The 26,765-nt window shown below is 37.4% G+C and overlaps 1 protein-coding gene across 1 annotated transcript; it reads left to right on the plus strand.

Moving 5' to 3' along the window:
* The first annotated feature begins 5,559 nt into the window (after positions 1 to 5,559).
* CXXC4 (CXXC finger protein 4) lies at positions 5,560 to 25,901 on the plus strand. Its single transcript, XM_047856940.1, has 2 exons — positions 5,560 to 6,639; positions 24,886 to 25,901. Exons 1-2 carry the CDS (start codon positions 5,560 to 5,562, stop codon positions 24,928 to 24,930), a joined length of 1,125 nt encoding a protein of 374 aa, XP_047712896.1. The 3' UTR covers positions 24,931 to 25,901.
* The last annotated feature ends 864 nt before the right edge of the window (positions 25,902 to 26,765 follow it).

A 26,765-nucleotide genomic window follows, 5' to 3' on the forward strand; every position in this document is an offset into this window, starting at 1 on the left:
TTGCCTTGTTACACATTAAAATTTAAGACTCAATCTTGGTTATCTAATTTTTATGGGCCTCAATTTACTTATTTGTAAGAATGGAAATAATTACCTCATATGGTTAGTGCATAAATATATATTAAAAGAAAGTATCTGCAAACCACTTAACACAGATCTGATACGGATGGGTCATTAATAGCATCTCTCTTACCAATTAAGACTAAATGGTCTGGAGTTTTTACTTTATAAGCTAGAAAATAAAATTCTTTGGAATCTGGAGCCTATTTTCTCTCATTTGTTTAGAGTTTCATTTTGGAAGTGAGCTTGGTGTATTCTGAAAATGAAAGCAAATATGGCATGAGAAAGCATAGTGTTTTGATTTTCAAAAACTGTTTATTTACGAACTTCAAAACTTTTATTATTGGACTGATATTATAAATATCTTGAAAAGATGGTTAAGAATCTATCAGCTTTGCATTATGTTTTCATTCATTAAAAAGTGCCTATATTGCTGATCAATTTTCTACGATGCTAGGCTCAAAAAAGTAAAAAAAAAAAAAAAAAAGAAAGAAAGAAGAAAGAAAGAAAGAAAGAAAGAAAGAAAGAAAATGGCCTTCCTTGCTTTTACAAGGAATTAACAAAAGTATAAAAAATCTTATCAGTGAATTTAAGTAATTATTATCCATCCAGTTATTTTGTCTGTAAATGCCAGATAGCCAGTTTGTTTAATTTTATAACCAACTTATTTTATGTTTAAAAAACAGCAAAACATTCATATTAGTCAATGAGTCATGAAAGAATCTTCCCCTCATTTCAGTAGTTACCCACTCTTGGGACATCAACTTCATTTATACACACCACAGTTCTTAACATCTTATCAATAATCAATCCTGTATAGTTGGCAGAATCTTGATATGGTCAAGGTCAATCTTTTGAAAATTCCAATATAAAATGGTTTAAAGTATCTTTTCAGTATTTTGTTATTATAAAAGAAACAACTCATTATGATACTTTCCTTCCTTTGCTGAAGATACACTATTGCCTTATTTCAGAATATTGTTTGAATTTTAATACAAAACTTTAGAACACCACGTTAAACAGTCTATTTTTTTTTTACTTTTGTAGCTTAATGTTAGCCGGTCTTAGGAAATTATTATCAAAAAAGATCCATGCTTTTATATATTATTTCATAACCATTTCCACTAGAGCATACTTCAATAGTAGGATAGCATGAATCCAGGAATATCTCATTTTGTTGAAGGCAGCAGTGAAAAAGTTAATTCATAGCTGCATTTATGAGTGAGTTTTATTTATACATGACCTGTGGTAAAAGATTTATCTCTCCATTATTAAGCTCTTTCTCTGAGTGTCAAGAAGTCATAGTAGTATAAAATCAATTAATGCAGATATAAAAGTAGTTTTGTTTGAGTAAAGTTTGAAATTAAAAATAGGGCAGTAAGTTAAAAATCTGAGTTAATACTTGGAACCACCAGATGGAACAGAAAAGAAGGGGATTGGAGGAGAGAGGGAGAGTGAGAGGAGGAAAGGGGAGAGGAGAGGCGAGGAGGGGAGGGGAGAAAAGAAGAGAGGGAGAGAAGGACTGAGATTGATTTGGAGATCGGTCAGGCGTCACATCACCAATTTTTTACATTCTGGTATACAAATATTTAAAAGATGTGGACAACAAGAAACCTGATCCGTTTTCCCTTACTTTAAAGCCCCAAGTGATAAGATCTTTGAAAAAGTCTTTCTAGGTACAGCAGGAGAATTATTTAAAAGCCATGCGGCAGGGTGCGAACTAAGAGCATTCTTCAAACAAACGCGACCTTTTCTGTTTCTTGTACTCCTCTCCTCAACCCATCCAGAAAACCCAGACAAGTTTATTTACACACACACACCCGCACACGCTCCCCGCCCCCCCCCCCCCCGCACACACACACACACACACACACACACACACACGCCGAGAGAGAGCGGCGGAAACGCCCTCTTTCCATCCCTTCCAAGCAATTATCTCCGAGAGCAAAAGAAAATAATCAACGGCCCTCGGTGCTGGGCGTCTGAGCCGGAGAGCCGGGCGCCGGGAGGGAGGGCGAACGGCAGGCGAGCAGGGAAACGTGGCTCCTCCGCCGAGGAGAGGATTTGTGAAGGGGAGCGCCGGCCCGCGTGCGCCTCTTGTTCCCCGTGTAATTTGCAGCCAATCATCAGTAGGTGTCCACGTCCCTGCGTCCTCCTCACCTCGGCGCCAATCACCCCCCCGCCCCCGCCCCCGCCCCCAGCCTCCACACCTCCTCCCTCGCCTTTCTCTCGCGCTCCCCTCCCCCAGCAACCACACACACGCACACACACAAACAGAGAGGGAAGGGGGGAGGGTGAGAGAGAGGGGAGAGAGAGAGAGGGGAGAGAGAGAGGCTCCCCGGCTCCCTCCCTCCCTCGCACACAGCGACTGGAGACGGACGGAGAGCAACGCGCTGGGAGAGGAGAGACCACCGAGAACAGCCCCGCGCTCTCACACATACACTCACACTCGGCTCTTTCCTCTCCCCCCACCTCCTCCTCCTTCCACCCCCACCACTAACACCATCTCCTCCTCCTTCTCTCTGCAACAAGAAAAAAAAAAGCCATTTACAGGTATTTTTTTTTGATCCGCATATTTATTTATCCCCCCCCCCAACAGTTTGTTTACAAGTATTAAAGTTGTAATTGGGAGCTGCCAAGACACATCTGGATTTGTGTTTCTTTGTGTTAGGGGGTGATGTGCAACTAATTAAAGGCAGACTAGCAGCGTCTGCAAATTCTAAGGCTCCCCAAATAAAAAGAGACTGGTAAGTGATTGTTCTTTCTCTTTCTCTGGCTTTTTTTCTCTTAAATGTTTGCTGTCCGTTGGGATTGTAAAAGTAGATTATTAATGCTGGAGTCCAGCAATAAAAGGCGTCGCTGTATTAATTTATTAATTAATCTGCACCCGCCCCTCCTCCTGAATGTTAAATATGACCTTTGATCTCTATGTCTCTGGTAGACCAGACATACAATATTAGGCATGGACAGTCACATTGTTTAAAGGCAAAACAGGATCATGAAGTACGGTTGTCTAATTTAGCTTTGGAATAGGACTATAGTTATTTGTGTGTGTTTTATTTTGTTTTTTAAAGAAAATCCAAACAATAGCTGTGGCTTAGGTACCTTTTTCATGCTCCAGAGATGCATTGATTAAACAATAATGACCTGGATACTGGGCACAATCATTTTCTACAGTTTCTGGTGGCATTAAACCTTGAGGGAGGGAGGGGGAGGTGATGGCAATAGGAAAAGCAAGGAAAGCTTGTGTTTGGAAACAGCCCTCTAATACTCTGGAAAAGGGACATTAAATTATTTCTTTATTTGGAACAAGGTCAAAAGACTAAAATACTGAATTTTTTCCCTCCACTCAATGTGATAGCTAATGCATGGTTGGCATAACTAGTTTTTACTGAGTAGCAGTTATTATGGTCTTGCAGTTACAATGTGATTCGCAGAAACTGAAGCTATATGCATCATCTTGCTGTGTCTTCCCCTACCCCCTTCCAAGCATCAAGAATATTTAGCCAGGAGCATTTGGGGGGCACCCTTTGTATTGCCATCAGACCTCTGAAGGGAGCAGTTTTCCCTAATGCGAAACCACAGAGGTGGTTCCTGAGTGATTAGGGGCTTTTGCTGTGATTGAAAGATGCCTGCTAGCTTCTAATCCAGCCTGGGGTGAGGTTCCTTATCTTGATTTACTTTGCCTAATAGGGATTTGTTTACGTAAACCCCTCTTTTTAGGGCACCTCATCAGCAGGTCTTGAAGTTTTTGCACTTGGAGTTTGGGCATAAATGGTTCATTAATCTAATTATAACCATAATTACTATAATTGATATCCATTTTGAACGGAATATTTGAGACTACTGGGCCCCCATTTAGAATGCCCTGAACTCCACATTCCAGGCCAATATGTGGGCTTCAGAAGATGTCACCAAAAGATATTCTGCTCCCCCCCCCAAAATCTGGAAACAAAGAAACTGGGTTTTTTAGGTTAATATACACTTTATGTCTTTGCATTACTTCTTAAAGGGCTGAGATGTACCTCTTCCTCTGTGATAAACAACTAAAATATCTCTTCCTAAAGCATAATAATGGCCTATAAGCAAAGAGATGAATGCAAATACCCAGTTAACATTAAACTTTCCTTTTAAAAAGAGCAAAAGAAAAAAAATCTTTTTAAAGGTTATTTCTTCAGGTAAACACCACCTTAAGAGATCTCCCTTCCTCCCCCCCCCCCATCTTTTACTCAATGTAAAAAGCAGTGAGTATGAGAGATTCTTAAAAAAAAAAAAAAAAAAAAAAAAAAGTCCCATGCTTTCCTCTTGTCTTGGGAAGAGACAGGAGTCTCCATTTGGAATTATTGGGAATATTCTTACAGAGGCTGCAGGCACTTGGTTTAAAACCTGTGACATTGTTTGTATTATTTTTAAAAATTTGTATCTAGTCCATCTTTCTTTTCTTTCTTTCGTTCTTTCTTTCTTTTAAACAAGTAGAACACCACCCTCTTACCCCCACCAAGCCCCACCACCAAATGGCTTGTACAATTGAGACCTGTCCTTGGTCCATTGAATTAAGACCCTAACAGAGCCAGCTGTGCTGGGATTCAAACTAATGACCGCAGACACAGAAGGACACTGTGGCAGCTGGTAGTTCTTTTTTCCCTGCCTCTTTAGTTCGGATTGTATGTGGGCAGTCTCTCAGCTCTCAGTTGTATTGTGTTTGCTTACAGTTTATACTCGGATGTATTGTAGACTTTCTCAGTACTTCATTTGCTAATTTCCTGTTCATTTTCCTCATAGGGCCATTGCTGTTTTCTACTTTACAGCATTTGCATGCCCAGGCAGCACTTGTTCACACATTTCATAATGTTTAAATGCCCTCTGCTTATAGGTAGTATCGCCCTCCCACCCCTGATTTGCATGTCTTTAGCACTCCAATTGCCCTTTTCCCTCGGCATTTGTCACCCCCGTCTTTCCTCTTTCCCTGGGTATCCTGGCTATTAATACATTTTCTCTGGAGGGTTATGAGAATAGGGGGGAGGAGCTGCGGTGTGCTGTGGGGTGGGAGGGAGTGGGTTGGGAGCGTGTGTGGGGGGGTGGGCGGGAATCGGGGGGTCACGTCTTGATGATTGTCATGCAAACGACCTGACGAAGAATGCGGGAGCTCTCAGTGTCTGCGGTGGGGTGGTGAGGGAGGCTGTTTATTTATTTTTAATCTTTTTCCTCGTGCAGCTCGTTGGAATGACTTTCTTTATTTTAGTTGTAACAGTTGGAGGATAATGCTAAGGAAGACGCTGCCTGGGAATTCACCGTCTGTGGAAATGCGCCCCAGAGAGGAATAAAGCAGTCCTCACCTTGCTCTCCCCATCCGGACCCACTTTCCCCTCCCGCCTCGGCCCCCACCCCGACACCACCATCACCCCCTTCCCTCCCCCCCACCTCCCCCCCTTTCCCACCCAGGTGTCGGACCAGGCGGTCCCCACTTCCACCCTGCACCCCTTCTTCCCCCCCTGCACCATGAACACCAATGTCTGCGTGGAGCCCGGGCCGAGCCCGGAGGCCCCGGGCTTGCCCAAGGAAAGCCACCTGCCCGAGGGGGCCCTGAACAGCCTTGTGGATTACAACTCGGAGATGGAGCGCTACCGCTCCTTTGCCACCTCCTTCTACAAGACCAACGGGGGCGCCTTCCCGCAGGCGGCCAAGATCGCGCGCATCACCACCCCCATCTTCCCCAGCAGCGCCGCCGCCGCCGCGGCCGCCGCGCGCATCGGCATGTCCCCCTGGAACTGCGACAACGCGGCCACCGCCGCCGCCGCCACCGCCATGCTCTGGGGCAGCGGCGGGGGCGGGGGCGGCGGCGGGGGCGGCGGCGGCGGCGGCGGGGGCGGCGGGGGCGGTGGCGGGGGCGGCGGGGGCGGCAGGAAATCCTCCTCCGCCGCCGCCTCCTCCTCCGCCTCCTCCTCGGCAATCCTCCCCGCCGGCGGTGGCGGCGGCGGTGGCGGCGGCGGCGGTGGCGGCGGCGGCGGCGGCGGCAGCAGGACCAGCATGCACCACCGAAACGACTCCCAGAGGCTGGGGAAAGCTGGCTGCCCGCCAGAGCCGTCGTTGCAAATGGCAAATACTAATTTCCTCTCCACCTTATCCCCTGAACACTGCAGACCTTTGGCGGGGGAATGCATGAACAAGCTCAAATGCGGCGCTGCTGAAGCAGAGATAATGAATCTCCCCGAGCGCGTGGGGACTTTTTCCGCTATCCCGGCTTTAGGGGGCATCTCATTACCTCCAGGGGTCATCGTCATGACAGCCCTTCACTCCCCCGCAGCAGCCTCAGCAGCCGTCACAGACAGTGCGTTTCAAATTGCCAATCTGGCAGACTGCCCGCAGAATCATTCCTCCTCCTCCTCGTCCTCCTCAGGGGGAGCTAGCGGAGCCAACCCGGCCAAGAAGAAGAGGAAAAGGTGTGGGGTCTGCGTGCCCTGCAAGAGGCTCATCAACTGTGGCGTCTGCAGCAGTTGCAGGAACCGCAAAACGGGACACCAGATCTGCAAATTTAGAAAATGTGAAGAGCTAAAGAAAAAACCTGGCACTTCACTAGAGGTCAGAGGAGATGATTTCTTGTTTCCCAGTCTCCCCCCTTCCCTCCTCACTCCCCTCTCTTCTCCCCTTCAGGGCTTCTTGTCTGGCTTGAAGATGCAGTACCCCTTTCCTGAAGCTTCCTTCAGGTTGTAAGATACAGTCGCAGGTGGTTGCGAGGGCACGGCCTCTCCACCACCCTCCCCAGCTGCACTTCGCGTGGAACTGGCCTCCAGATGGGGGGAGGGGTGCGCCCCTCCTTTTTATCTGTGGTGGTAAACTAATGTAATTGGTTTAAAAAAATCAGAAGTTTCACATTCAGTATGGTCAAAAATGCCCCCCTCCCTCTTAGTATTAGTTTTAAAAGCACCTCTGCCCAAAGGATTGGACACTTCGCGTTTTATATACTTTTATAGGCTAAGGGAGACTTCTTAGTGGCCCAGTTATAACAGTGAGGGCACAGTTTGTGGCACAAAAGCCTATCGTTCCATTAAAACACAATCGGGGTGATCATTGAAGCTGAAATACATGCTTTCGAAAGGGTGTTCTACCCCCTTCTAGAATAGTTTTTTTTTTTTTCTCTCTACCGTGATAAAAAACGTTTCTATTTTCCATTTTCTGCATATCTGGTGTTTTTTTTGAGAAAGCAGAAATAATATGGAAAGCTGAACACCACCTGCAATTTTTAAGAAGGATGTGTCTAAGAATAAAGGGACGAAATTAGTTCAGTTCGGGCAGGTGATGGTAATTCTATTTAAGAATTGTTTCACGTAGTTTCAGAAACAAATGATTCCAAAAAAATTTGGTTACCAAAGTATATTTCCTTTGGGCTCTGCATCTGACAAAGTAACCATTTTTGTGGTCACAAAATTGTTCTATACACCAAGCACAGTTTCGACTGATACCCAAGATGGTCAATAATAGTTTCTTTTTCCTATATGACCTTACAACAGGCATGTACTGATTACCACTAAAGTAATTGTTAAATTAGGCTTTTAATTATGTTAAATACAAGGAGTGATGTGTCTGGTGGAAATTTCATATGGTAACTTGATCAAAACAAAAAGGGAAAAAATGTACAATCATAGGTAAATGGTTTTAGTGGAATGTTTAACAAAGAAATATGGAAAAGTAATCGTATTTAGTCCCTTGATAAAATTTGCAGAGTAGATGGCAGGATGTTCATATATCCTTGAGAATGTAGATAGTGGATTTAGCATTTGGGAATGTTCTATGGGTCAGGTTATACAGTGAGACTGGCTCTCACAAGTTGTTATCAGAGGGCACTTGCACATTCTTTTTAAAAATTGCGAGCACTGTTTCAAGGAGTTTTCTCCATGAAGGAGAACCTCTTTAAAAGGTTAAAAGAGGAAAGTTAAAGAATTCTGTTGCAGGTTTGAACACAAATAAGATACAGATTTTTTTTTAAGTTTTATTAATATACAAAGCAAATGGCACTTTGGGATTCCAAAAAAAACCACAGTGATGTATTGCTATCATTATTGATTGTGATCAGGTCCATCAAAACTTGCACTTACTCCTCCTTATAAGAGAATCCATCTCTTTGTCAAGAGTTTGACTTTACTTCAGAGTGGTTTACTACATTTCCTTTGGCAACGCTGCTTAAACAAAGATAATAGCAATTATCAAAATGCAGGTCTATCTATTTTCTTAGGTGGCAAAAACTAGTTTTTAGTTTTTGAATTGTGTTTTTCTGGATTAATTTATTGCAAATTACCTCTAGGTCTCTAAGGCCTATGGGAATTAAAATTCAGTTCATGGTAAAATTTCCTGTTAATGCCCAGTTGATAAGGACTAGATGGCTTTATTTTTCCTCTTTAACTATATAGTATGTAGCATAATAGATTTCCTGTTGCAAGTAGGCTACACCTTCAGCTAGACCCATGGCCCAGCCTGCATCCCGATTTAGAGTATGCAGTGGGTAGGACCACTGAATAATTCTGATTTACTTAGTAAATAACCACTCTGAAGGAGCTTAATGTGGCTATCAATAGGTTTTCTGCACAAGTTTCTATGCTGATTTATCAGTCTAGACAAATTTCATAAATGTCCATTTTTTTCTCATTTGGGTAGTTTTCCCACAGACTTGTTGTGATGTTTAAATTCCTTAGACAGTTTGATCACAGATGATCCCATAGTACTACCTTTTCTTTTAAATCCACGTGCACAAAAGTTCTGTTGATCTTCAGAAAATGGGGTGTGGGTGAGAAGGGAAACAAATTTCAGTCTTCATAGAGCTCTCTGAAGATGTTTTCCTAACTACATACTCCTTCCTACAAGAAGGTCATGGTTCAAGGCTAAGATTGTTAGTGGAATGCTATTTGGCAGAAAGAAAAAGTTTGGGGGAGGGGTTTTGTTTTGTTTTTTAATTGGCTAAGACTCTATCTAGCTTATTTTAAAAAGGCAATGGCAGCCTTAAGCACATGTGTAACCACACAGTTATGGTTGTAGGAAACCAGCTGGATGCATGTCAGAGTGACAGGGTTTACATGACTGAACCAAAGCTGGAGCAGTGTTTGCTGGTGGGTGAAAAGTCCCCTGCTGACCTGCTTCCCTCTCTAATTTGGTTCCTGTAAGTTATCATCATCTGTGGAGATGTTTTAGAGATTGGATAGACTCCCTGGCTGAGGATAATGATTTGGGGTTTCATTATGGGTATTACCTGTGGACTTCAGGTTTAAGTTCAGTAGCTAATATTGGTTGGCTTTAAGTTATGGACACCAATTAATAATTGCATCATAATCATTAGTTTTATTCTTACTTATCATTTCAAACCTCATGAGTCCTTCTTTCCATTGACTTATTCTCCTCCCAAAGACTGGAGGCTTAATCAGATTTTCAGGGTGAGTAAACTGAAATTAACACAGATTCACATGGATGTTTTGGGATTCTTGCCCACATTTTTTAAAGCCTCCTCTCTGGCATTCCTTTTAGAACAACCTAACTTATTTTCACATTTTCCTGCTTCATCTCATGTTAAGAGCATCTTAATGCCTTGGAAATATGTTTATAAAATCACCCTCTTGATAATATTCCATAAGATAACAATGCACATAAAACAAATTTAGTTTTTCTGTGATACTGTGTATTTGCATAGAACACTGTTCATTTAGTCAATTACTGTATTAAAAACTTGTCACTAATTATTCAAAGCAGTTATTACAAATACTATATGCCCTTTTTGCAACAAAACTTACCTTAAAAACTTGCATCCTAAGTGATCAATATTAAATTGAGAGGTTTTAATAAACATGTGATTATGCATTATGATAATAAGTTACATAATAGCACTTTGTCTCATGGAAAGGTAATCAATCCTTCAGTTTTCAGATTCACAGTAGTTACATTTCTGATATGAAGATCTAACTTTTTAAAATATCTCAGCCTCATATGACTCAAGGGATAGAATCATCCCTTGGGCAACCCCAGCCTCTTAGTCCCTGAACATTGTTCAGGTGACATGATTGATCTCTGTGGGACAGCATTAGAGACCACACAGATCTGGTTTCTCTCCCATTAGCTGATTTATGGAATTACATTAGTAAGCAGCACCTCAGGAGATTTCCCTGCCCCCACCCTTGGCTCTCAGCTCTAAGTTACACACTGGCATCACAAGCTGGAGAAGGGGCTTGAAAAGGGTACCTTAGAGGGAAGAGACTGAGAAACTAGAAACTCAAGAAAAAGAACAATTTCAATCAATTTCCTCTCTTTTCTCTCATTAAAAAATGTATCTGCTGAATATACAGGCCAACATTTTTGGTTGTGCTTCTCAGGAGTTTGGTGGAAAACATCCAAATATTGCCCCAAACTTGATAACTTGATTTTTTTGAGGAGTGTTTTAGGGGAGGAGGAACACGTTTCTTTATATATGCTATTAAGTTCTGAGAGCCCCAGCCACCCAAATGACAATTGTAGAATTCTGGACAAAGCATTGTCTGCAAGGGAGATGGTTCCTGTTTCCCAAAGAAGTTCATTTGTAGACCATGTATAAAATAGGGTGTCCTTCACACTCAGCATCTGTCTAGTTAAATAATTGACCATGTTAATAAGTTTTTGAAGTTTGGTGACTTTTACATAAAAAATTTATAGGTAAATACGGATGTTTCCTATCTTAAAGTGAAACATCCACCAGTTTGTCATTTTATATCATAATTTAAAAATGATAATTTAAAAATTATCATTTAATTTAATTTAAAAATTCTCAATTTTTAGTTTCAAAAATCAAAAACATGCCAGTTTATAAAAGCGTAAATTTTTGTTTTACTCTCAAAATGCGAATATATAACTATCAAGGGAAAGAGGAAAGTTTTCAATCAACTTAAACAAAATGATAGGATATTAACAGGTGGGTAATGTAGAAATAATGTAGGAAAACGATCCTGAATTTCATAAGTGATAAGAAAAAAGTTCAGAAAAGTTTAACTTTGACTAAAGTCAACTAGATTTGTGGTCAAGGCATCGTACTGTCATACAAGTCCTGTGCGATTTTCCTTCTATCACTAGATTTAGTGCAAGGTGGTCCAAAGTTGTTTTTAAAAGGACCATACATTTTCAATAATTCCTAAATGCAAATAATACCCCCACCCATCCAAATATCATGAAACTTCTAAGCAATCTTTGGCATGGCAATTAGGAATAGTAAAATAAAAATAATTAAAATTCATATTTAAGGTATCCTGTAGGAATGTTTGGGTGAAATTCAACTGTCCTCAAACAAAATACAAACCAATAAGCAACCAGAAAGCCAATCAGAACAAATCCATAAAAACGACAACAAATTTTAGGCTAACCAGATAAAAATATTGGACATTTTAAATAAGAATGAAGAGTGTATCTATTGATTAGGAAAATAAACAAAAGTTACTTGATTCCTAAACTTTTTGATGAGCTGATTACAGAAACAGTGCTGTATATTTTGGTTAGCCTTAGTCAGCTGTTTTCCTGGGTGAATAGTTAGGAGTTTTGTATAGTCAGACTTACAGAATGATATTAACAGAGTAAATTAAAAAAAAATCGTCTGTCCACTAAAAATGGAAAGGAGTGCAAACAGGTGGGCATTTCATCCATATTTGCTCTAGTTTGCCAGGTTGGAGACTGATGATCTATATGGGAGTGACCCTGGAAACCCTGTAGGATATCCCTTCTGGATTCACAAGTAATATAAACTACTTGTGTAGGTCGAAATGTGTTTTTAAAAACTCTTTTGAAATAGTTGGTACTTAGAACTGTTCAAACTGTTCAGACTCAGTTGGTTAGATTGTCTGAATGCATAGTTCGTTTTTACCCGAAAACAATTCACTTTTTAATCTTGCTTTGAGAAAGCATAACAAAATGTCCTACTGTCCAATAAATTTCACAAGAGTGTAAATGCTTCCATTTTTTACATGTTTTCTTATATTATGCAAAACATTAAACTAATACACTCATTATGTAAAAATATCTAATCAAATTAGTAGCTTAAATTCAAGAGTTAGTGAATGGCCCAAGTATATATCTACATTGGATAAAGGACTCACATCTCTTTTAGTTTTCCTTTATTTTTAGATTAGTCATTAAAAGACAAAAATGCACCCAAAATAATGGTAAACTCTTCCATTTTTATGTGGGATTTTCAGTCACTGATTAGAATGTAGATGATCTTGGTTGGGAACGTGGAACACTTGAGAAAATACCATCTTTTACAAACATTTGTTTTCAAGAATACTTTTTATTGTAATCAGTGTAAATTTTGAAGATTTCGCATATGTGTAATTTTATTCCTTCACTTGTTTTGTGGTGCTTCTGTTCATTCTTGACATAGTTTTTCATCTGGCATTATGCTCTTGTCCTTATGAGTTTCAAAATATTTGGGGGAGCGGCACAAGGGTGGTCTATCTTTCAGTCGTATCTCGTTCCATCACATACAAACACCTGTCCTAAAATTGAATTATTCTGCACGTTAATCGACAAGCCTCCCTCCATTCAGCATCATATGTTTTCTGTTGTTTATTGAGTTATGTTGCACCATACTTCAGATGCGACAGCCATTTAATAATGTTGAAGACTTAGCTCTGCAGGGGCTAAAAGGATCCCAGCAGGCTTGTTAACTTCTACTCTAAAACATTATGAGAATTTTTTTTTCCTCTGTGAAACTTTGGAGCTTTCCCTTAATTTGTTTTAACAGCCTGAGAATCTGAAGCCAGGTATGAGAGCGAGCCTGTTAAATTTGTCCTGTTTTTCCTTTTCTTAATATTTAATGCATTTATTTCACATTACATTACTGACTCTAAAGCAAATGGCAAAGCAAAAATTACTTTTTTAAGGAAGTAATATTCAAGATGTATTTCTTTGATATAAAACCAAATACAGATTATATTAGGAAAGTATACTACTAGTTTCATGGCTTTTCATTTCTTTTATAATTAAAAATTATATTCGGGCCATGTGGCCACATTTAGATGATGTGTTATGGGAAGAGCCCATAGTATTGGGTACCTTACAGTTGAAATGTCAGGTACATCAGCATAACTTATCTGAACTTTATTTCCTCATCTATAGAATGGGGATAATAATACCCACTAGCTTACAACTTTTTGATATTATATGTAGGTCTGTATACTCTGCATACTGAAAGATGCTATGCAATTTCTCATTCCTATTTTAAAGTCGTCAATGAAAAGTAGAGAATAAGACAGTTATGTTTACAGATAATTCAGTACACAGGCAGGCTGCTTATAGTTTTCAGAAATTAAAGCCCAGATAAACTCTGTTGTAGCTTGTGTTTTCTGGATTTTTGCTTTAATCATCCAGTTCTCCAAATAACTGGCTTGATTTCACTTGGAAAGAGATAAACCTGATAAACAAGTTTTCCTTGTTCTTGTATTGTCAAATGCCCGGGAAAACTGCACAACTCACCCAGTCAACTCAGTCAATGTGATGAGCCAAATTAAACACATTAGTGTGCTTCCTCCTTCCTCACCAAAGGCACACCATTGCCATTAATTTCTCTAACTTTTAATGGGGGCGGAGGGTGGGGGAGAGTGTATGTGTGTTCCCCTTTAACTCAATACCTTCGTTTGGTTACTCTTTTCTTTATTTGACAGACATGGGGAGTCATTCTAAATGTGAATTAGTTTAAGAAAATCATTGTGAAAAGAAATGGTTAAATGCTTGTGAATTCTAGTTGGAGAACATATTTAATAAATATTGGAAAGGTTTACTTTTGTTTTGAAAGATAAGTGTGGGGGGGGAGCGTAAAACAGGTAGATATACATTCTGAGATAAAAAGTAAAGTAACTATGAAGAACTTTCCTTTTTCTTAATAAGGAGAGAATATTTGTGAGGTAAAGAAAGTTAGTGAGCGATAATAGAGAAGGCTGATGGTTTTCTGGGAGAAAATAGTGATAAACCCTAAGACAGGTGAGATACTAACCCAGAAAGCGCTAAAAACCAAGTAGAAAGGAATATTCAAGTCAGGATGCAATGCAGTATCTAGAAGGAACTTTGTCAAGGCAGGATATGGATGTCTGCTTTGCTTCAGCAGTTACAGAAGTTTTGCAAAGAATGGAAACTATAAAATGAGGGAATATAATATTTTTATGACTTCACTCAATACATTTGGTTTGGGAGTCAGAGCTAAAGCTCAAGTTCAGTGGAGTGGCAGCTGAATCAGAGACAAGGAAAACAGATTGTGTTATAGCTGATGTTATTATTTTTACTTATGTCTTTGAAACATTTGGTAGAATAATTCCAAAGTGTAGCTAAAAGAGAATGCTTCCAAGATGGGTGGAAAATGGTGTCCCATTTGGATCTCCTCTGCATCTAAATTCATACTTTAGAGGACATTCTTGAGAACGTGAAGAAGTGTCAAATTGGCGAAAACTCTCCTGAAAATGCAGTTTCCTGGTCAGAAATTAAACACACACGCACACACACACACATACGCACACACACACACCTGGATGACTGATAGAATCAAAAGGATAATGATCTAAGAGGATGAGAGGGGAAAAGGGTATATGTTTATACATCACCAAGACTTATGGCATTTCTGTATATTTCAGCAATTCTGGCAGATTCCAGAGAAGGTATATTTTCTTCAAAACCTTACAGAGTGAAAAAAAGTGGAATACATTTTAAAAGAAAGATAGACTATGTACATTTAATTCATTTAATTGTGCAGAAAGGATGATTGCGAGTGTTGGTGAATTGGTGGTGGAAAAATAACTGTGCTGGTGAAAGATTTGTCTATGGGAAATGTTCTTGTGTGTAGGTAAGATGAGACCAGTGATGGTTTTGGTGGAGTCAAAAATAAGGGAAAGAGCTAAAATTCTCAGTTGTATATAGATGGATGAAAATTGAAAAGATGTGGAATCTTCTAGTAAGCATTAAATATTTCGTGTGCTCTAATTTTCATCCATGAAAAACAAAGTAGAGAACACTGGCCTTTTCTGTGCCCAAAGAAATATAGATCTTTTGTGTAAGTCTGCTGTAGAGAATTAAATTCTTTATGAAGTGGAGTGGTTTTTGGATTTTCCTCATGTGATTCTCTTCACATGAATATGTTATTTGTGTGGCGTAGAGCTGTGTTTTTCAAACTGCAGGTGACAGAACATTAGTGGTCCATGTGTTGGCTTACCACAAGGATTTTTAGAAAGTAGAACAGAACAGAGTGGAACATAAAATATATGAGTGCAGCACATATAGTAAGAGTACATATTGTTAAACTTCTGTTTCAGTTTGTATGTATACATAAATGTATGTGTATGCATGTACTAGGCTGCTATGTAAAATGTATCTCTAAGTGTTGGTTGCAGTCAAAAAAATTTGAAAAACACTAGTTTAGTGGCAGCAACAACACTATTGAACAAGTCTGTAGTGAGGAAAGAAATTATATTTGTAAATGGAACAATGTTAACAAGATAAAGAGTAAAATTTAAATGTCCTTCTTAAATAGTGTGTCTTTACTTCTCCTAGGCAGGTCTGTACCTATGCTGTATAATCCTGAATACATGGTATGTTACTGAGCACATAGAAAACGCCTGATAAATTCAATTCAATTTAACAAATCTTCAGGTAGGAACTCTTATTTTCTAAGGTTTGTGGTAAGTGCTGTGGATGTATACATACATATATGTCCATACACACACACACACACACACACACACACACACACACAGAGTTGCTTAAGGACCTTGAATTTTCTTTATTTCTACCTTTTACATACCCATCGAAATCCCTAACTCTACATCTTAGTCAGCCCTCCATCTAATATACTTAATTTCCTACTTCAGTCTCAACTCTCAATCCAAGAAATGGACACATTTAAAATGATATAATTGAATTAAAATGATATAATCGCTCTGGAAGCAATCTCGTACCTATGTATAAGCCTTGGGATTCCTTGATTCATCCTTGGCTTAGTTCTTCCCCAGATTTAAATAAGAAATGCAAATTGCTGTTTATGATCTCTGCTTGGTTACCTCACGTGATTATGTGATGAAGTATTAAGTTTTCTTTAGCGTTCTAGAATTTGTCAAGGAATAAGAAAACAAAAAGAATACTTGCCTTGAACATTTGAACATACTGAGAATCTACAGTATGACTTGTTATTTCAAGTGTATTTTACAGAGTACTGGAAACTCTTGTTTGACCTGAATAAAAAAGAAGTAAAGGAAGAAAAGGAGGGAGGGAGGGAAGGGCAGGGAGAGTGTAGTGTTACAGATTAAAGGGAAATCAGAAAGAAGCATATTGGTAGAAAGGATTGTCATGCTCAAGGTCATCTTCTTGAGTCTGGTTTAAAGAAGAGATTGGTAGAAATAGTTAATGTCTCAAAATTTCTGGAAAGATGCCGTAAGTCTGAGCTTAGACCCTCTAGAACCCCTCAGCATTGTTTCTGTTCATTTACCATAATGAAAAAAATAGTTTCACAGAAACTAGGTTTTGTTTAGTGTTGTGTTTTTTTTTTTCCTTTTAATTTCTCTTTAAGATTAATTAACTCAGGTCTACAGTTAGAAATGTAGCAAAGCCAAGGTGAGAAAACTAATGCTCAAAATGAAAAATAGTGTTTCGGGAGACAGAGGCCATCCTCTATCTATAAACAACTCATTTTTCAAAAATAACTGTAGTTTTTTGTGGCTATACAGAGGACTTCCTGGAAAATACAGAATGTACATGCAAAAAAGACTCCAGAAAAGTGGCAGAAAGAATATTAATCACTACATCTTATAAATTCTATGCTTGAAAAAAAAGTTACGCTTATTAATATACTCTGCTGGTTAGTTAGCTTTGTGAAGGTGGCTATGTTTGCACAAAGATGGGGCAAAAGATATTCATAGAAAAAGAAGTAATATATGGAAACTCTCTGAGGAGAAATTTCAATCTAAACATTTGAGGACTTGCTCTAGCACAAGATTTGCTGATATTATGGTAGTGTAGAATGCTTAAGAGTATATATCCTCTTAATGAGGGACATTAACCAAAATATATTTCTAAAGAGCTAGATAAACACGTAATAACTTGATAAAGTTAAATTATAATAGTTACTGACTATATGGCGTTTAATTTTGTTATTTAAAAAGAAAAAAGGAGAGAGACCAAAAACTGCATGTTATTCTCAGAAATATGGTTTTAACCAAGTACATTATTTTGATGATAACATCTTTATGACCAAAACATTTGGAACTGACTCTAAATTCCTCTAAGTAATTCATGGACCTAAAACATTCTCTGTTTTTGGGCTGGGTCTATAGAAGTGGTTGGAATTTTGTCATAGAGGATTCCAAACCAGATGCAGTCCAGTGACCACATCCAAGATGCTAAAGAACTTAGCCTAGTGAGAAAAAATTTTATTAAAGTTATTTTCACTTTTTATATAATACAGAAAAAAAATATTTCTCAAATTCTCAGATCTATAATAATTCAAAGATAAGCACTGTAATTATAGAGGTTTGGTGTAACTATTGTGTTTCATTTGAATACATGTTAGAGACTATCCAAATCATAGCTTTGATAGTTTTAAAAAGTCACCTCTTCATATTTTTTAATGTGGCTTCCCATTTTCTCCCATTTTACAAGAATATTTCCACAGTTCACTGTCTACTTTAAAATCAATCAACATCTTCAAAATGGTCCAACAACTTGATCAAGAAAAGAATGATGGTCGTTTTTCAATAGCTGATCAGCAATGATCTTACCTAAAGGTATCATTGCATGAAACAGGATTAGTAGAGTGACTCTGAGGGGACATAGAATTATCTAACTTTTGTCTCTGTCAGATAGGTAGGTAGGTAGGTAGGTAGGTAGATAGATTAAGATTCATTTATCATATAACCACATGTATTTGTATATATATTCATAAGTGAAATCTAAGCATATGGAACATATAAGTAGAATTAATTCTAATCATTTTTATAGTATTGATGTTATTAATCTAATTTTTGCTTTTTAATCTGTTTTACATTTAATTTCCTTTCACACTCCCTCTAAGAACTTTTAACATAGGGTTAAAAATACTGTATATAATTGTTTTTCAGAAACACCTTTTTAATTTGTGGACTGTTGAAATTTTTTCTTCTTTCTGCGTACCATCCCCTTACAGTTTATTTTTATATGTCCAAGAACATTTTCATCACTAAACAACTCATCTATAACACAATAAACTTACTTATTTATTAGAAAGATGTGACTTGAAGTGTTTTTACCAAAATCAGTTGAAATATAATCCTACATAGCATTATCAAGAGACTTGCTTAAATACAGTAGTTGCATTAAATACTAGGACCAAAAGTGGGCGCCTTTTTTGTCACTTTGGGGCCCATGTCCAAGTCATGGCGTTCAGCTGTTACTTTCCTTCCTACCAACCCACTCCTATTCTTTAGACACACATTCTCCTTTAGGCAGTTATTTTCCTAACGGGCTCTACCACCACATTGATGTGACTTTAGCATCTGTATTACATACTATAACAACTCAGCTTTCCATCTACAAAGGTTAGCTAGGTTTGTCTTGTGAAACGTCATGCTGTCGTAGTCTAAAACCATCACAGTGGTGATGGTGAGGGTGGTGGTGTTCGTGTAGGAGGAGGCGGAAGAGGAAGAACTGTCAATATTGGCAAAGCAGAAGGAGTGGTAGGAGCAATGGCCTGCAGAGAATGGATACTAATGAAAAAACCATTGCGAGTTCTCCACCATTAATCAGAGAAATCCTGGCCATAAACGTCAATTTGAAAACCAAAAAAGTTGAGTTCTCCTTATAATCATATTTAAGGCCTCCAAAAAAGTGGGTCATAAAACATACCCAGTTACTCATTTGGTTCTTTCTTTCATTTAGAAAGGGGCCTAATATTCCAGTTAGTGGTAATACTGATAAGTATTTTTAGTTGACATTCTGGATAATGGCCAAAACAAAATGTGAGTATACAAAAATGTGAGTATAATATATATATTATACAGTTATATGATAAATGAATCTGAATTATGAGGAAAGTCTGATGCATATCACATATGTGATATATATATATATATATGTCATGCATATATCACAAATAGATATCGTACATATATCATATCACACATATGATATATATCACATAGTATATAAGGCATATATATTACAATAGAACAGAAAAAGAAAGGTGTAATCTAAAAAGTAGAAGCTATACTTATATTAATTTATATATTTTAATTGAGGTATTGTTAACAAATAAAGTTGTTTATGATTGTAATAACAGTAAGTTGTTAGACTGTGAGATTATCATATATCACAAAACAATTGTTCTCTCAGATTTACTGACCTATGCTATACTTGTGCTTGCTAAAAGTTCTAGCAAAGTTAGTGGGTTACTGGTCTATGATTTCTACAATATATCAATTATAAATAGGATATAGAAAAATATTTCTGCTAAAAAATATTTGGTATGTCTCTAACATTTTCTAGGTATCATTTTAGATCATAATTATTAATTTTATCGATGTACTGTGTGTATTCCCATCCACAATATTGTATATAGAATAAAATTTTTCCTTCTCCAAGTAGGTTTTGAAATTTTGTCAGTAAAAGAAATTGAGAACCTATGTAACTTGATGTTTTAGCATTCTTTGTGAACCAAATCAGAAAAAAAAAATGTAGTTTTCTTCACCATCAGGAATCCTTTTCCTTTTCTTAACGCAAAATACTCTAAAGTTTTGAAGTTTCATATGAAGCCGAAACAAAATATAATCAAATATCTAAAGGCAAACATTGGTACCTACTATTATCTTTTGTCATACTTGCATACTTTCTATTGCCAAATTTCAGTGATTCATTAAGGTGTCAAGTTCTTATGTGACAAGGTGAGCCAAATGCTGTGAGGTGTTCCCAGTTTCAAGGTCTTAGATGCTTGGAGTCTAAGAAACATAGGGGATTCCTCACAGGAAAACTATTTCAGCAGAGTTGAAAAGAGGCTGTAGTGGCTAACTGCAGTTCTAAATTGCTTTGCTTTTGGTTGGAAAAAGTATATTTCACATCATTATATGAGAATCAAAAAATGATCGGATGATTTCCATTTCTTTAATTAATAATAAATGGGAAAACTAGAAATAATTTTCTGATTAGTAGAAGAATAACAGTCGCCCAAAACACTCCAGGTTGGAAATCATTGTATTAGAACCATCCTGTTGTTTCACAGAATTCCGAAGACCCAGGTGAATCACTGAGATTTTTGGATTCAAAAGTATATGAATAAATATTAGAAAGATATATTTAACTTTAGTTACAGAATTTTCAAATGTCATAATTATTATCTCAATTTATAGCCTTATGCATTCTGAAGTAAATTTCAACATCAAGTTGCCTTTAATTTGCCCTTTGAAAGTTCATGTCTAGCTTTATTAAAATGATGAGTATTGTTTAGTGCTGTACTTTATATATTGTAAAAAAGGTATAGATATCCCATTTTCAGCTTTCAGGAGGTGAATTTTTTTAGACTTGCCATATTTTATTTTATTTTTTTCATTTTAAACTTTTAGAGAGAGAGAGAGGGAGAGCAAATGGAGAGGGGCAGAGAGGGGGGGAGGGAGGGAGAGAGAGAGAGAGAGAGAGAGAGAGAGAGAGAGAGAGAGAATCTTAAGCAGGCTCTGTGCTCAGAGGGGGGCCTGCAGTGGGGCTCAATCCCATGACCCTGGAATCACAGCCCTTGGATCATAACTTGAGCTGAAATCAAGTCATATGCTCAACCGACTGAGCCACCCAGCCACCTCTGGACTTGCCATATTTTAAACAAAAGTGTGTAGATGCAGGCTCAACCTGAAGATGTCACAGTTCACGTGACTGCTCAACAGGCACAAAAAAAGAAAAAAATACTCAAATTCTAAGGTGGCAGCTTTTGGTAGTTTTGTGTATTTTAGGTTGTTTAATTTATGTCTTCATTGCTGATTTAACAGAACTTAAATAATACCATTGCCGGAGACAGATTGATAATTTTTTGTATTCATTTTTTAATGTCAGTGTAAACTGTACTTGGGTTTGGGTTATATCATTCTTTTATTCAAGAAAGTATCATTGCTTTTTAAAGTTATTTAGGAGGGAAACAGAAGCCAGCCCTTTAAGCTCATTAGTTTAAGTTCTTCGGTATGTGGCTCTGGCTTTCATAGGGATGAATTCTCTGGAACACCATGCTTTACAGCAATACCGGAAGGAGAACTGAGGGCTGCAGGTTTCTCCACAGTCCTCCTGGGAGCAGGCTGTTTTTTGTCAGTGTTTGCACCTGCAGGAGCAGCGAAGGCTCTCTTAAACAATGCTGATCAACTCAATTCTATTCTTTACCTCTCCACCCCCTTCTCTTCCTGGGGAATCTGGCTTTCCTGTCACTCAGGATAATGATTTCCTGAAAGCATCACTGAGATCCAGAAAGTCACTGTAATCTCATCAAGAGTGTGATTCCCCAGCTGGGACTCTTGAATTTATATAACCCCGAAGGTAGCTAGGCTGGGTGCTTAGTCCCTCATTGGTGTGTTGAATCCACACAACATTTGAAATAAAAGTCCTCTTACAAAGATGACCTCATTCATTGACAGGATTAGAGAAGACATGTCCCCAAATTAGTACAGACTTAATCAAAAATATATAATTTAAACAATATTTTATGTATGAAAACAAACAGTGTTGCCTTACCCATCTTGGCAGAAAAGAACTCAGTCCAGATATAAAGTAAATTTCCACTGAACCAATGCAAATCAGGCAGGAGATTGGGTATGCATTTTCTGCTTTGTGTGACCTATGGGGGACACTAAGGAGTTTTATTACTTTTTTAATCCTGAAATAACATTTAGAGGAACCTCACTTCAAGCTTCTGGTGAATGCCTTGATAATTTGTTCTAATTAACGCACCATTGGTTTTCCTGTTTTCTCACACATTTTAGGTGATTTCCCAACAAATCATTTTTAGGCTTCATGACCTCATAAATCTTCATATAAGGGAGAAATCGTTTTTAAAAGATGCCTCCCTGCTAATCTTCACCTTTAACCTACAGCGGTGGATGGTCTGTACCTTGGGTGTGGAGATATGTACTGGTCTCAATGTATGCATAATAATACACACACATCCCAGTGCTATTATTTTGTGACAAGATGCATTAGTAAAGAAAACCAGCTCTCTCTTTTTCTCATATTTGCATTATCTAATTAATTTTTAGTGGTAAAAAGCATTGAGAAATGATTATCTTTCTCCTCACAATAATGACCTTTGATCTCAGGTGGCATTTTATAAAGCTTGCTTTTTCTAAATATTGCAAATAAAACTGAGTAATGGAAAAGGGCACAGGAAGAGCAAAGAGCTGGAAAAGAGATTTCAAAATATATCTAAGACATAAGGAGTTCACCTCATTTAAAAAATGTACTCCATACATTTTTCTGTTTATCTTCATAAACATATATGTTTATCAAGATACAAGATTATCTAAGTATATACTTACAGTCTTGTTTCCAGTTGGCATCTGAGAGTAAATTGGCATCTCTATGTCATATTCTATACATGTAAATGTGAATATATATGAATATATATGCACATGTTTATTTTTCATATGTGAATCTGTAATTGCATGGATATGTTTGGATCTAACTTATCTTGTTAAAAATGACTACATTTATATAAGTATGCATACTTATATAAAATTTATTCTTAGTTGGCATCAGGCAGCAAGCTTAGCATCTGGTATAAACGTCTAAGTTTTCATTTACTGCTTGTGTGTGTGTGTGTGTGTGTGTGTGTGTGTAAAGCATGAATATTAGAATGAATATGTTGTTTTTTATGAGTTCATATAGTTCCTTTAATAGTGATTAAATAAATGTAATGAGCATATATAATTATATTTATCATTCAAAAGTTAATTTTGGAAAGTAGGAAAGGAGTTTTTCTTATCAACCAAATCAAATGATGGAGATTCCGGTATGCATAGTGAGCTGGAGAGAAGAAAACATTACACCATGAGGAGTAAGGATTAAAATATTAATAAGTACTAGTTATGTGGGAATAATAGACTTCCTTATTTGCATTTTTAAACAATACTTCACAAGTTAAATACTTTTGTATATACATGGGTACAAATTTGCATTAGAATCAGTTTGGGGCACCTGTCTGGTAGAGCATGGGACTCTTAATCTCAGGGTCCTGAGTTTGAGCCTCACATTGAGAGTAGAGTTTATTTTAAAAAATAATCAGGGCTCCTGGATGGCTTAGTTGGTTAAGCCTCCAACTCTTGATTTTGACTTAGGGCATGATCTCTTGGTTCGTGAGATCGAGCCCCACTTTGGACTCTGTGTTGACAACGCGTAGCCTGCACGGGATTTTCTGTCTCCCTCTCTCTCTGCTCCTCCCCTGCTCACTCTCTCTCTCTTTCTCTTTCAAAATAAATAAACATTTAAAAAATAAAAATAATAACTAAAGAATCGTTAGTTTGTTCTTACATATTCATCTTCAAATTTATTGTGTTGACTGCAGGGACAAGTTTTTAAAAACTTTCTAGTACAAATAGTGAACAGTGGCTTTGCTTTCCAAAATGGTTATTCTTTTCATTTACATTTCAGTGGACATCTTAATTAATACACTCTTATTTTTAGATGACATTAACACAATAGGACTGTGTCAACCAAATAAGTCAAATGTGAGACAGTAAATCAAAGCTAGTTTCAATTATTAAGGAGTACTTACAGTAGAATTTTTCATGTATATTCTGAAATATAAAGTTCAAGTGCTATTAGCACTGTCTTAAGATGTGTTTACAAGAAGTGCGTGTGTGTGTGTGTGTGTGTGTGTGTGTGTGTGTGTGTTTGCGTTCTGTACCTACCCAATAATTTGGTAACATTCAACATGTCAATTTATATACTTAATTATCCTAGCAGCCATCTTATATTCTACACAGGCTTGTTGGACTGGTCTAAGGAATAGTACCAGCTCTCTTTCATTAGCCCCTATAGGAAAATTTACTCTTAGCTTATTGTTTCTTATGTACTTTCAATATGTTCTCATGTGATTCTGTTTTTTAAAGAAGAGTATAGTATAATGAATTACTGTAATGTTAATATACAGAAGAAAATTCAATCCTATACCTTTTTTCTGACAAAAAAAAGTCCCACAGTGACCTTAACATTTTTGTTAAAAGAATTGCTCATACTTTTGTTGCTAACTTATTACTCCTTTGAAAAACGATAGTATTTTTATGGTATAAAAGTTATGCTCCATTGAGTATCATTGGCTAGTGTAAGTTTGTTTCATACATATGACCTTAATTTGTTGAAAATGCAGACTTTAAAATAGTGGTACATAGTTGTTAAATGATAGAAGTAACATCGATGTAATATTTGTTGTCCTGTTATAAAAGAAATTCCCCAGAATAAAGAAACTACTTCACTGAATTCTCTAAGCAGCAACCTTACATAGAGGTGCATAGGTACACAGCAGATACAGACTTTCTGGCTGGACTTCCTACTACTGATTAATAGCTTCAACCTTCCCATTTATTCTGATGGTTATCCATGTTCTAGGCTGTGTTTCTGGTATTTTTTAGACTAATGTGTTTTAATCATTATATTCAGTAAATTATCATTAATTTCAACATTCTAATTTTTGTAATGTTCTAAGATTGAGCATTTCTTTTTTATTAAATGTTGAAATATACAAGTCATTATGTTGTGTATTGCTGACTAAAAATATTGCTGAAGTGTAAAGGAGAAAAATCTAATTTTATATTGGCATAGAAAAAAAGCTTAACTTGTTTTCTTGCTCTTTTTTTATAGAGAACACCTGTTCCCAGCGCTGAAGCATTCCGATGGTTCTTTTAAAGCAGTAGTATATCTTATTTTCAAGGCATTTGGAAGTGAAGGGCAAACTAATGTCTTGTTTTAAGAAACTGCTTAGTCCACCACTGAAGAAAATATCCAGATATTATTTTCATTTTATGTATAGGGGTTTCTTCAAAACAAAACAAAACAAAACAAAGGAAAAGAAAAAAAGACATATAAAAATAATCTGGGAGTTTGGGGAATTGGCCAGTCTATTTACTTTCAATACACTGATTCTTTCTTTGATGTAACTTAGCTATACTAGTGAAGTTGTTGTCTATTTTGGAAGTGGCTGTAAAAAAATAAGTTTGGGTAAACCCCTGCTGTAAAATCATGTATCTTTGCAAAGTACATATCTATACTTCATTTTCAAATATATGTGTTTCAGTACTGTAAACTGTACAGATAGCAGCTTGTATTTTGTGTGTTTAGACACAAGGAGACAATCATGTCTGAGCATCTATGGAGATTAACAGTTTGTACACAACAGTATGGTTCTGCGAGTTAAATCTGGAGCAATAAATTTTAGCTTTAACTATTTTTTGCCAGTTGTTTCTAGAAGCAGCAACAGCAGTGGCATGTTTTGCCATGCATCTTTCCGTAGAGACTTGATGCCAAGTTTTACAAGACTAAAAGATGATGATGCATCCAGCAATTACCTTCAGTTGTATTGTTATAAGAGGGGGAAGATGTTATGAAAGTTTCAATTAATCTTTTGAGCACTATATTAGAGTAGTGGTTATGCACTTGCATTGCTTACAAACGAGCTGTACAGAAGGGTATACCTCCCAAATACTTAGTGTAGTTGACTTGTCTTGGGTTGCACTGTAAGGCGGAGTACTCACAGTAGTTGGAACATGCAGCATCAGTTGTATAACTTTTTTTTTAAAATCAGTGTTTTCTAGGATACAGAGAAAAGTATCATATCTTAGGGGAGAAATTCATGATTGATTTTTTTTTCTCAGCCCAGCATGGGGTATATGTATTTTTTCTTTGTTTAAATTTTGCGCTCTCTCTCTCTCTCTCTCTCTCTCTCTCTCTTTTGGTAGGAAAAAGAAACTTTTGATAAAATGTATCCAAATGTTTTAATTCCATGTAAGAAATGAAATGGGTAGTTTGTTTTAAAACTTGACTACGTAAAGACCTCCTGCATTGAGACATGGCTAGGTATATTATTAAGTTAAAAAAATTAAACACATTTATAGAAGTGAGGCTTTTAAATCTCTTTTTATCTCCTTTTCTCATAGCCTCCCAGTTGGACCACTGGCCTTCCCCTAGGCCCTCAGTGGAATGTTCCATTGCTCCTATTCCCATTTTTGTCACTTGATGCTTTCATTCCTGAGAAGGCAGGGCTACATTCTGTGGAGTTCCATGAATGCAAACAGCCCCAAACACAAAGAAGCTAATGTTTCATAGGATCTGTGCTACCTTTTCACGTAGGATTTGGTTTTCTTAAGGCAGTCAAGGTTCCTAAGTCTGTCCCAGGAGGACAGATACGTTACTTGTGATGACATGACACCTAGGGAGTTTATTTCATTTCTGTTTCTTGCCAGATTATAAAGTCTATTCTCATCTTTAGGAATAAAATAGAATTTAGTGAAAATACATGGAGGATCGAAGTTGCCATGTCACTGTAACTTTTGTTCTTTATCCACTAGCCAGCTACTTCAGCCTATAACATCCACTAGCCTGCTGAAAAATGTTAGCAAGATGGATCACACAGAGGAAAATAACCTGAGAAGAGAAAGGGTGATGAAAAGGACTGTAAAGTTTTAGAAAGACTAGCAGATTAATAATTTTAAGAGGCTAGTTGTAGTTGTGAATGGGAAATAATA

The sequence above is a fragment of the Prionailurus viverrinus genome, chromosome B1, assembly GCF_022837055.1.
Source record: "Prionailurus viverrinus isolate Anna chromosome B1, UM_Priviv_1.0, whole genome shotgun sequence".
Classification (NCBI taxonomy): domain Eukaryota; kingdom Metazoa; phylum Chordata; class Mammalia; order Carnivora; family Felidae; genus Prionailurus; species Prionailurus viverrinus.

Bases quoted from the DNA above. Each gene is read 5' to 3' on its own strand.
- CXXC4 (XM_047856940.1), top strand. From the start codon at position 5,560: ATGAACACCAATGTCTGCGTGGAGCCCGGGCCGAGCCCGGAGGCCCCG. The intron at 6,640-24,885 runs GTCAGAGGAGAT...CTTTTTTTATAG, and splicing joins AACCTGGCACTTCACTAGAG to AGAACACCTGTTCCCAGCGC.